Below are 12183 nucleotides of genomic sequence, written 5' to 3'. Positions count from 1 at the left end.
TAGCGTCCTGCGCTCAGCCTGGGCCGTTCCACAAACGGGCTGGCTGGCAGACAGCCGGATCATGAGGGCTGTCAGGCCGGCCTTCGCACCGACCGAGGGCGAGAGGCTCCAGCCAAGGAGGCCAGGCTACAGTTCCCCAGATTTGTTGAGAGAAATCAGAAATTAAGGTTCATGTAGACTTTGAGATCTTCAAATGTTGGCAACTAACTTGTCTGTCTTGAAAATTGTGCAAGCTGATTCCTTGAAACGTTACTCAGAATTAACGTGTGACCCAGCCATCGTACTCCCAGACGCAGGCTCCCAGAACCGAACACCAGCGTGCTCAGACGTGCAGAGCTGTGCTACTCACGAGAGCCCGAGGCTGTTGGGAAAGCCTCGGGGCGGGCGGGGTGAGGTGCTGGCACACACTCTGCTCTGCATGGCTGACCCACACCAACGCTCCAGGTTCGCATCCCCAGACCTACTTGGGCACAGCCTCCCCCGCCCTGTGTGCCAGGTTGGCTGAAGCTGGGAGGAGACTGTGGTGTCAAGACCTGTGGTGGGCACTGTCTGCCTCTCCCTGTCTTTCTCATGGGAGACAAACTTTTTTTGTAGAGAGATTTTTGCTACATGGGGCACGTGTGCTCATCAGACAGACAGAAGTGAGAAATCACGCCCCCAGGGATGGCCACGCCACAGTCCCTTCTCTTCCAATCTCCTCTCAGGATCCTGGGCACGCACACACACGTGCCTGGCGTGAGTTTTAAGCTGCTGGGTCTGGGACTTGAACTGCAGTCAACCGCACGGGAGTCCTGGCGATGTAACCATTAAGCCATCTGCTGGTCCCATAAAATAAACTGTTTAAAAGCCAAAGTGGGACTGGCAGGTGGCATAGTGGTTAAGGACGCTGGACTCACACATGGTCGACCATGGTTCGAATCCCAGACTTGGCAGCTTGCTTTCTCACTTTCTCTCTCTTTCTCTCTGCTTCTCTCTGGTCAAATTAAAATAAAGTTAAAAAAATAAATACCTCCCTCTCAACCAAAGGACAGACAGTGACACTTGGTGTACCCACTCGATGGAGTCGCTATCACTCAGAAACCAACACATTGGCATTTGGGCCCTCCTTGCCCACCACTGTCCCAGGCCAAGGTGTGAGCAGACAGGCTGCGCCCTCAGGAGCTCAGGCTGGTCTCTGCCACCTGTAGGGAACATCATGACATGGGATGGGGCAGGGAAGACAGGAAAGGATCCCTGAGGCCATGAGAAAACTCTGGGGCTGGGTGGAGGGTCACCTATGGGCGTCCTGTTAGTAAAGAGGTGCGGGCAGGCAGGTGAGGCAGGACCCCAGAGGAGGAACCGGCGGCTTGGGATCAGAGACCTCACACTCTTGGCCCAACCTGCCACCTCTGTCCTGGAGCCCGACCTGGGGGCCGCACTTCTGATGGGCTGCTTCTCCCCGGCAGGTGGTGTAATGGTTTCATCACAGGACTCCCATGTAGTCACTGCGGTTTGAGTCCCAGATCCGGTGGCTTAAAACTCATGCTAGGCATGTGTGTGCGTGCCCCAAATCCCAGGAGAATGGACTGTGGCATGGCCATCCCCCTGGTGATGCACACGCATGCACCCTATAGCAAATGTCTCTCATTAAAAAAAAAAAAAAAAAAGGAAAACAAGGGCCAGCTGCAGATGGCCACAGCTGGTCAGGAGCTACATGGGAGGCCCGAGTTTGGCTTCTGGGCCAACCTGAACGTGCCAGGTGCACCTGTCATCCTAACTGGGAGGGGGGGCAGAGCTCAGCCATCCCCGCTGACACATTAGACTCCACCTTCTTGTCCCTTCCTCTGGGGCCTGGAAGCCTAGAACTTACAGGCTGCCAATGACTCAGACGAGAACACAAGCCCCAACTATTGCTTTTGGGCAAAGAAAGCAGCACCCCTGGAGGCTGTGAACGGTCAGTCCAAGGTCAACACCAACCACATGCAGTGAAGGCCGCCTCTAGGCTCCTCACGGACAGTGCTGGCTCCCTCCCAGCCCGTCTCTGTAGCTGTGTGGTCAGCTTGGCAATGTCCGGCTCAGGCGGCCACTGTGCTGGGTGTTCATGCAAGGGCTGTGGGGCCACGAAAACTGAGCTGGAGTGCAGCTTTGCTAGTTTCTAGCTGCGCCGGGGGTGCCTTCCCGCTGATGGAGCACAGTGTACTCTCAACACCTGTGCCATGGGGATGTCTGTCCCATCGCCGGGGCCGAGTGGGAGGACTTGGCACGTGCAGCCCGGGTCGTTGGACTAAGCTGGCACTGGGCTCCCCCTCAGCCACTCTGGTGTGGCTGGGTGCTACAGGGCACACCTTAAGGCTGCCTTTTTGAGACCTCCGTGGCCACCGATCCACTCAGGATCTTCCTAGACTCGGACTTCTGCCTCTCCCCTCTGACGGCACCAGGAGTCGGTGCCGTGGCTCTCCCTCCCTGGTCCTGCCGTGCACCGGAGTCAGCAGTGTGGCTCCCTCCCTGGCCCTGCCGTGCACCAGGAGTTGGCACAGTGTCTCTCCCTCCCTGGCCCTGCCGTGCACCGGGAGTCGGCGCTGTGGCTCTCCATCCCTGGCCCTGCTGTGCACCGGGAGTGGGCGCTGTGGCTCTCCCTCCCTGGCTCAAGGCTACGCCTCTTTCCTCTTGCCCTCTTAGGAGCCAGGCCCCCAAACTGGCTACTTGATGGGGTCAGTGAGTTTATTTAAACTTAAGTTTTTTTTGTTGTTGTTAAGGCAGGGGCTAAGACTCAAGCCCGTTAAATTAGAAATTCTGGGTGGAGCCCAGCTTCCAAGTTTTTAAACAGCTCTCCAGGTGACTCCAAGAGAGAGAGACAGAGAGACAGAGACAGAGAGACAGACAAAGATAGACAGTGAGAAATCGACCCCCCGGGAGGAATGGCCACGCCGCAATCCCTCCTCCATTAACCTCTCAGGATTTTGAGTGGGCATGCACTCGTGCCCGATGTTGAGTTTCAAGCCACTGGGTCCAGGACTCGAACCATGGTTGACCACATGGGAATCCAGTGCCTCAACCACCACCACCACCAGCTGGTCCCATCAGTCCAACAATCCTTGCAGTGATGCTGCTTAAAAACAACAGCGGGTGTGTCCACTAACGCTGAGCTTGGGCCGGAGCTGCTCCCCCCGTGGGCCTCAACACCTGACCACGGGGACCACTGACCTGGCAAATGCCTCCTCCGACCAGCACAGGGCCACAGTAACTCGTGCCTTTGAAGTGATGGAGGGACCTGTGTGGTGCTGCACGACTCTGCACGTCCCACTTACCGGAAGCCGAGTCGTTTCCTCCCTCAGTGAGTTATTCCTCAGTGAGTCTGAGTGGGGTGGCCGCGGGGTGGACTGGTCAGGGGAGTGTCTGTGACTGTACGAGGCCGGCAGCACGCAGCGCCCTCTCCTTGGGCCATCGCGCTGGGACCTGGTGACAGCCCCAGCACGGGAAAGCTGGCCCGCAGTCCCCCGGTTACTGCGCTTGCCTCGACCTGGACGTCTATGCCCTGCCCGGCCCTCTCCTGCTGGCTCCCGGAGGTCTTCACGTGAGCTCCTCTGTCCCTCCTTGCCCACCCGTGCCCAGTCCCAGCCTCACGGGAACACGTTTCTGTCGGACCAAGTTTCAAGTACAACCAACACCAAGTGGTGCCGAGGCGCCGCGCCACTCTTCAGGGAAGACTCTGAAAGGAGCTGCGAGGGGAGAGCTGGGCTGCGGGTGCAGGGCTGTGTAAGCTTCTCCCTCCGAGTCACACAGATCCCCACCGAGCAACTCTACCGTAAGTGAGACCGAATGGGGGCTGGCAGATGGCCTGGCGGTTGAGGCGGTGGACTCCCATGTGATCCACCACAGTTCGAGTCCCACACCCAGTGGCTTGCTTCTCACTTTCCCTCTCTTTCTCCAGTCAAATTTAAAATAATAAATAAATATTTGAAAAGAAAAAGAAACCAATGGCAGAGTAAAAGATGACCCATGTTAATTCAGTAACACGTAACTTCCAGTCTTAGTTCTGCCATTATTTCTTAAAACGCAGGCTTTAACAGAGACAGCGCGGCTTCTATTCGCCAAATCCCAGCTAGGAATTCACAGCAGAGCCAGAGCTACAGCAACGAACTCAATCTGCACAACTCATGTTAGAAAAAGGTTTAGTACATTTTTGTTATAAAACTCATTTACAGGAGACTATTCACATGTACTTATCAGCAAATTTGCTCCTGATAATTCACAAAAAATAACTAAACAAATTGTGTACAATAATTCCGAGGCAAATTACATACAAAGAAGCAAAACAAGTTTGTAAGCAGAATATACTCATGTTGAAATAATACTGAAAGACAGGACACTCTCCTAATGCCACGGCAAGGACTAAACAAAGAGCCATACATTTTCTTTGCAAAAAGATGAGCCGCCACCCGACAGCCATCTGTGACAGCCTTCAGAGGCAGGGCCGCAGTACGCGTACCTACCGGAACCACAAACAAAGTTTCAAACTGAACGCCGGGCACAGCTGCACCCTGCCGGGAGAGGCGAGGCTGCGGCAGCTCTCCCAGGACCACGCCCGGTGGGCAGCGAGCCCAGTGAGCAGGACCCAACGACGGGCATCAAAACGAACTCAGGAAAACGGCGATGTGCGTGCCGCAGAGTCATGTGTTGGGGAAACCTTGATGCATGTGTTAAGATGAATGTAAACAGAGGAGGAAACACCTGACCCCACGGTCATGCCTCCTTGAGAAGCTGAGAGTTTGGGGTTCTCGAAGCAGACACTACAAGAAGCTTCTGCTGAAGGGAGTGCTTAGCCAAGGTAACAAGAAAGCAAACTTCAAATGACGAGATTTCCTGCCGAAGCACAGCACGTGGAAGAGGCTCAGCCTCTGAGCTCACCCGACCCCCACTGGTATCTTCCTGCATTGCCCAGCGGACAAATCTCTCCACCCGCAAGCAGGAGGTGCAGGCTGCTGGGTGGGACCGAGCGCTGGCTCTGAGAAGACTGCTGTGGGTCTCGGGAGCATCCAGCTGACATCTGTCATGCAGTCTGAACAGCAGGAGGAATGACAGAGCCAATAAAGTAGAACGTTCGGACTTCTGGCAACGGAACCCTGTTCTTTTACGGCCCTTTATAACCTACTGCTGGGCAATTTCGGACTCACAAAACCATTTTTGCCTAAAAAGTAGACGATAAAGAAATTTCCAACAGTGCACATTAATCTTTGGGGCTTTGTTTTCTTCCCCAAACCAGCCAGCACTCGCTACAAACCCCTAGTCCCTGCTCCTGCCGGCTGAGCTTCGAGCGCATTCACTGTGGACGTCTGGACACGACAGAGCCAGGCAGCTCCCTCCCTTCTCCACTGACATGGCCACTCCCTTCTCCCAAGCCTCTTCTCCACTGACATGGCCACTTCCCTTTCACAAAAGCACAGCCACCTCTACCAGCAGCTGACAACGCCCCCCGATCTCCATCAGCAGTGGATCCGCGCCGCGTCGGCCAGACGGCTTCTGGACATCACGGGAACCCCGTCAGCAGCCCTCATGAGCTCGCTAGCCTTCGTTTTACAGAGCATCTCCTTGCCTGAAACTGGACCTGGCCTTCCCCAAAGGCTCCCCAGGGATCAGAAGTATACGTGGGGTGTCTGACACAGCGTTCTCGGCTCTCCCAAACTCGACATTCCCGGCCACCTACAAGCCTTAAGGAAGCAGCTCAAGGTGAGTCTCCCACAGCCGAGCTGGCTCTGGTCTGGCAGCTGGCCACACGTCTGGAACTCAGCAGTTCCATGAAGCTCACGATACGCTGGAGACAGCGGAGTGACTATTCAAGAATTATTCCTGCATTCTGTTTTCTTCTATTTTAAGAATTATTATGAATTTTAGCTAGAGAGCTATGTGCATATTAAAATAGGTAAATGAATTTGTCACAGAAGAATCATACCCTTTGCCAGGTGGCTCGTCTGGACACGCACACCAGCACACCGTGACCCGATCTAACTGCATCCCAAAGTTTCCCCCGAGAGACTCCAGTTGTTGTCTAAAATAGAAGTAGAGACATCTGACCCACCAGAGCTAAACTCAGCTTCTTCCGAATCGCCTCGGCTAGTACACAAGTCTGTCTTGCCATATAACAGTGCGGAAAAGAACTGCCCTCCTCCAGAAACCCCCGTTTTTTAGTATAAAGTTTGATCTGTTGAAAAATGATTAACATTTCAAGCTGGGGAAAGAAAACCTGTCTGCTACATTAAATTTTAAAAGGATTCTGATACTTGCTATACAAATATACATTTCAACTTTTACAACACTCATTCCAGTCTGACCCCCTTTTCTGCAGAACAAGAGGCCATTATTTTAAGTCTCCAACTTCAAGGACATTATTACCAATACACAAACGCTCTCCAAAAACTTTTGCACTGACAAGAAGTGCTGAAGATGGCCCAGAGGCTGGGTCAGGATGTATTTGCCCTCTTTCCAGCAGTACACAAATTCCTTCGAAAAGAACAATCGTCCGGATGGGCCTGTCAGCTGGCCGTCTTGCTGTACAGTGCCACGGCTGACAGTCTGCCGCCCCACTCCACTATACAGTAGCCTTTCGTTTCTTCGAACTGCCGTGTGGCCTGTCAGCTGGCCGTCTTGCTGTACAGTGCCACGGCTGACAGTCTGCCGCCCCACTCCACTATACAGCCTTTCGTTTCTTCGAGCTGCCGTGTTCCTCCTCCAGTCTCCTCCTGTCCCAGCCAGAGTTCCTCTTTGTGTGATGGGTCACAGAGTCACACCTCCCACGCTCCCCTTCACTGGAAGCCCTGGTCTCTCTTCTGTGACTGCACTCCCCCCTTTCTGGGTCAACGCATTCTCTTTCACGCGTGGAAGCATCAGCACCAGCGGCGGGAGGCTCACACTGCACTGGGGGTCCGTGGCTGTGCTGAGCGGCTCCTCCAGCTGGGGACTGCTGCCCGACACCACCCAGGTCCTGGTGACCTACGGGAAAACCCGGCTCGCCCATGGGAGGTGTTGCTCCAGGATGCTGGGGGCTCAAGGACTGTGGATCCCTTGGGAGTACCCCTCTGGTCTCCGCGCTCATTCTCCTAAGCAGTCGTGGGTCCCGCAGTTGGTCGTGAGCAAGTCTTTCCGGGTCTCTTGAGGTAAAAGTAACAGCCGCTTCCTTGAAGTCAGAGGGTGTGTGATAAGGAGAAGCAGCAAAGGAGGTTGTGGCAAGTCCACTGTCGAGCTTGGTGCTGGGCAGGCCGCCCTGGGGTCTGTCCACCTCTGGAGCCATGGTAGGGGGGTGAGTCAGACTCCTCTGGAGCACGGGCTTGAGTTTCAGAATCTTCACTGCATCGTGTCGATAGTTCCTGTCGCAAGTCTTAATGATGGCCCCGCGCCTCTGAGCATCCTGAATCAGATGATTCCAATGCTGGTTTTCCTTACAACAAAGAGAAAGAAGAAACAACTGTATCCCAGAGAGATACTCATGTGCTTGGGAAGCGTGGGGTTTCAGCTTTTATTCCTAAAGACACTACGTATATTTCCATGAATACACCATTCCTTTATTTTTTTTTTTGAAAGGCCAGTGACTCTGAGCTTTTTTTTTTTTTTTTTTTTAGTTATTTATTCTTATTTATTATTGTTCAATTTGACCACAGAGAAACAGAGAGTCAGAGAGGGAGAAAGAGAAAGAGAGAGGGAGAGTTAAAAAGCAAGTTGTCAAGTCCTGGACTTAAACCATGATCAAGCATGTGGGAGTCCAGCACCTTAACCACCATGCCACCTGCCAACCCCAAGAATCCACTACTTTTCAAGAAGGCTGAAAGGAAAAGGCAGGTCTGAATGCAGAATGATAAAGCCACACTGCTAAAAAAGAGCATGGTGACACTAACTTCGTCAGTCACTTCTGTCACCGTTGCTCACTCTACATGGCCACAAGCTGTCATGCATACCTGGACCAGTCGCCAACAGTACCGATGTACATATTTAAATTCCACTTATTTAAAATCAAATGAACTCAGTTCCTAGAACAAGTGGTGGTGTAGTGGTAACACAACCTGACTACGGTGGGAAGGACCTAGGTTTCTGCCCTGGGATCTCTCTGACCATTCCGGGCATGTGCATTCCTATAACCTGGACTGGCTGAGACTAGGGGTGAGTGTGGAGTAAAGATCCTATTAGGTGGTGTGGTGGTTAAGGGTGCTGGGCTCCCACATGGCCAACCGCAGTTCGAGTCTCAGACCTGGTGGCTTGCTTTCTCACTTTCCCTCTCTAGTCCCGGACCTGGCAGCTTGCTTTATGGAAGAAATAAACTTAAAAAAACAAAAACAAAAACAAAACTTCAGTTCCTGGAGCCGGCAGGTGGTGTGGTGGTTAAGGGTGCTGGGCTCCCACATGGCCAACCGCAGTTCGAGTCTCAGACCTGGTGGCTTGCTTTCTCACTTTCCCTCTCTAGCCCCAGCCCTGGCAGCTTGCTTTCTCGCTTTCCCTCTCTCTCTCTCTTGCTCCCACTCTGTCCCTCTTGGGTCAACTTTAAATAAGTAATTAAATAAAGTTAAATTTTTAAAAAATTCTTAAAAAAACCTTCAGTTCCTTAGATGCACAATGGCTACACATGACTAATGGTTACCAGGCTGGCCAGTTTGGCAAGAATATTTCCACCTTCATAGAAAGTTCCCTTGGACGCTGCTGACAGGCTGACTGCCTCACAGCAGGGCTGACATTTAGAAACAGGAAGGCTTGGTTTCGGAAAGCAAACTTCGATTGCACGTGATCGTTCTGGAAAGAGGCATGTTATCGTCTACTAGATTCTCAAAGACCTCCCTAACAAAAAACACAGGCAGCACGCCTGAGAGGGGGGGAAGCCTTGCTGCCTGCACTTCCCTTTTCCCTTCAGAGTGACCTGCAGTTTCCATGGACCTAACATGGGAGAACTCTTGTGCAGGTAACTGCAGACCCCTGGCTGTTAGTAAGCCACTGAAAAGATCTTGCCTAGGGACCAGCAGACGGTGCAGCAGTTATGTCACTGGACTCCCACATGGCCAACCGCAGTTTGGGTCCTGGACTCGGTGGCTTAAAACTCACGCTGGGCCTGTATGTGTGCGTGCCCAGGATCCTGGGAGGAGAATGGAGGGGAGACTGTGGCGTGGCCGTCCCCACTGAGGGGTGACTTCTCACTTTCCCTCTCGCTGTGTCTGTCTCCCCCTCACCCCATTCCACACTCCTGCATGTACACGTTGCCGTAAGGCAAAAATCTCCGGTTAAAAAAGGAAAGAAAAAGAAATACAAGACCTTGCCCGAAAACCTTCCACAGACGTCTTCTAGTAAGACAAGAAGGATCATCATGTAAGACTTAGAGAAAACAGGGCCAGCAGGTGGTATGGCGGTTACGGTACTGAACTCCCACAAGCCCAACCATGGTTCAAGCCCCAGACCTAGAGGCTTAAAAATCATGCTGGGGGACCAGCAGGTAGCGTGGTGGTTAAGGTGATGGACACTTCAACATGGCGGAACACCGTTTGAATCCCAGACCTGGTAGCTTCCTTTCTCATTTTCCCTCTCTCTGTTTCTCTTGTTCTGTCTCTCTCTGGTCAAATTAAATAAGTGAATAAATAAAATTAAATAAATAAGTCCTTTAAAAAAATTTTAAAAATCACGCTGGGCAAGTTGCACGTGTGCCCAAAATCCTAGGAAGAGGATAGAAGTGAAAGGATTACAGCACGGTTAGGTTATCTCCTAACCACGGGGGGTGGTGGAGGTGGTGTCATTTTTTACTTTCTGTCTATCTCTTTCTCCACTGAGTGTATGTGCCTATGGCAAAAAAATCTTTAAAAAAAATAAATAAATAAAAAGGAAGAATAGCCATTGTGAGTTCTAAGAAAACCTTACAAACAATGATAGCATATTCTTAGAAAACACTGACTGCAACCCTTTTGATTGTACTGGGGATGACCAAGGATTCTGATGACCTTGAATGGAAAAAAAATGAATTAGTGCTATCTTCTGAAAGGGAATACTTCAAGAATATCTTTCTTTTTTGAGCCACGCGCCGGCCGGCCCCCTCCTGGGGGCCCCGCGGCCGGGGGCTTCCGCCCCTGCGCAGCCGCGCCAGAACTGCTGGCCCCCCTCTGGCCCCCCTCCGGGGCCGGGCTCCTTTCTGGCCTCTCCGGCGCTGGATGGCCCGGAGGCCTTAAACAAGGTTGAAGAGCTTGCAACTTGAGAAGATGATGGTTACCAGCACTGCATTACCTCAGGGAAAAACAAGAACTACTCTACCATTCTTAAGGAAGCCAGATACCCGAGGACAACTCACACTGCAGATCCCCACAACACCATTCCTGGTAACTACAAGATGACTGCTGTGCCGCATCAGCTGATAATCATCCCTGCGTACCAGAACTGCTTTCCTGAAACTGCATTCCCTGGAGACTCACCTACACTTGTGGATCTGCCGGAGACCCTCCCTTAATCCAACCCTGAATAGAATCTATGCTCCCTATTGTCAAAAACTTTATGAGCTGATAATTGGAACTCGTGGCCTCTCTCCCTTTACTTGTATGTAGCACTTTTTCAATAACTCTTCTGGAAGACAACTGTACATAGCAGAGATATTGTAAGGAGAGAGTGGGAAAGGGCAGAGGGACAAACATAGGGGAAAAAAAAGAGGAAGAGAAAAAAAACATATATATATACATAAGCATGAAAGTAGAAATGGCCGCCTGCTCTGTAAAGAATAAAGAAAACAAAGAAAGTATATTTAAAAATCAGCAGAATCTGTGAATGTGACCTTACTTGGAGAAATGTCTTTCACATTTGATGATATCAAGGAACTTTAAGTGAGATCATTCTCAGTTATGCCCAATTTCTAATGGCAGATGACTTTTCGTCTTTTCTTTTTTTGGAGAGGTTTTTGCTATAGGGCGTATGCGCTTGCCAGACAGAGACAGAGAGACAGAAAGTGAGAAATCACCCCCCAGGGGGGATGGCCATGCCACAATCCAGTCTCCTCCATTCTCCTCTGGAGATCTTGGGCACGCATGCACACGCGTCCAGTGTGAGTTTAAGCCACCGAATCCGGGACTCGAACCGTAGTTGACTACGTGGGAGTCCAGCGACACAGCCATTATACTAACTGCTGGTCTCATCTAATGGCAGATGTCTTTAAAAGAAGTAGAGAAGACATGGAGACAAGTACCTGGGAAAAGACCATGTGAAGATGAAGGCAGAGACAGAGGATATGCTACCAGAAGTCAAGGAATGCTTTAGAGCCAGGAGAAGTTGAAAGCAGAGTCTCCTCTAGGGTTTTTGCAAGTAATGTTGCCTCTTTGACACCTGAATTTCAGACTTCTGGCCTCTAGTACTGTGAGAGAATAAACTTAGGGTTGTTTGAATATATGAAGTTTATGATAATTTGCTATGGCAGCCTTAAGAAACAAATAGAATTTCCTAAAAGGTCTGCCTTCCAGGACAAATCTTTGAAATTGGATGTGTGGGAACAGCTGTCTCATGTTAGAATCACACATTGTGGGAGGTTTGGTCAGAGTCTAGAAAGTATGAGACTTCAGGTCCTAGATCTAGCATGTACCTGCCAAGTGATTTAAACTGTTTTTAAAAATTAAAACAATGATGACATTTGTTAAAAAAAAAAAAATATATCTTTCTTTTTTTAATTTTTTATTTATTTATTTTTTTTAGGATTTTGCTACAGGGAGTGTGTGCTCGCCAGAAAGACAGAGACTGACAGAGATAGAAAGCAAGAAATCACCCCCCATGGGGGATGGCCACGCCACAATCCCTTCTCCTCCATTCTCCTCTTGGGATCTTGGGCATGCACGCACACACGCCGGGTACGGGACTTGAACCACAGTCGACTACATGGGAGTCCAGCGACATAGTCATTACACCAACTGCTGGTTCCCTATCTTTTTTTTTTTTAAGAGAGATTTTTGCTATAAGGCACGTGCACTCGCCTAAGAGACAGAGACAGAGAGACAGAAAGCTAGAAATCACACCCCCTCCCCCCGCACCCCACCCAAGTGGGGATGGCCATACCACAATCCCTTCTCCTCCATTCTCCTCTTGGGATTTTGGTGTCACATACACACGTGCCCTGCATGAGTTTTTATTTTTTTTTTTTATTTTTTTTTTTTTTGAGAGGTTTTTCACTATAGGGTGTGTGCGCTCGCCAGACACAGAGAGACAGAGCGACCG

General features: G+C 50.9%; 2 protein-coding genes across 6 annotated transcripts in view; one reads left to right on the top strand and one right to left on the bottom strand.

Moving 5' to 3' along the window:
- Positions 1–5637, top strand: part of LOC114005266 (multiple epidermal growth factor-like domains protein 9) — a 20691-nt gene extending 15054 nt beyond the window's left edge. The window contains 3 exon segments of the mRNA XM_027766631.1: positions 2659–2690; positions 3592–3735; positions 5419–5637. Coding sequence (XP_027622432.1) covers positions 2659–2690; positions 3592–3735; positions 5419–5637 — 395 coding nt within the window.
- The window catches only part of SETX (senataxin), a 106669-nt gene continuing 98445 nt past the window's right edge, over positions 3960–12183 (bottom strand). For 4 of the 5 annotated variants that reach the window (XM_027766625.1, XM_006164321.1, XM_027766626.1 and 1 more), the window contains 2 exons: positions 6699–7411; positions 3960–6602 (listed from right to left, as the gene is read on the bottom strand). In XM_027766625.1, coding sequence (XP_027622426.1) covers positions 6566–6602; positions 6699–7411 — 750 coding nt within the window. In that variant the 3' untranslated portion in view covers positions 3960–6565. The other variant, XM_006164324.2, reaches the window with a different exon arrangement.

This window comes from Tupaia chinensis, unplaced genomic scaffold (genome assembly GCF_000334495.1).
Source record: "Tupaia chinensis unplaced genomic scaffold, TupChi_1.0 Scaffold143602_1, whole genome shotgun sequence".
Lineage (NCBI taxonomy): Eukaryota > Metazoa > Chordata > Mammalia > Scandentia > Tupaiidae > Tupaia > Tupaia belangeri.
The sequence above is the reverse complement of the archived record's forward strand: the minus strand, read 5'-3'. Positions and strand labels throughout refer to the sequence as shown.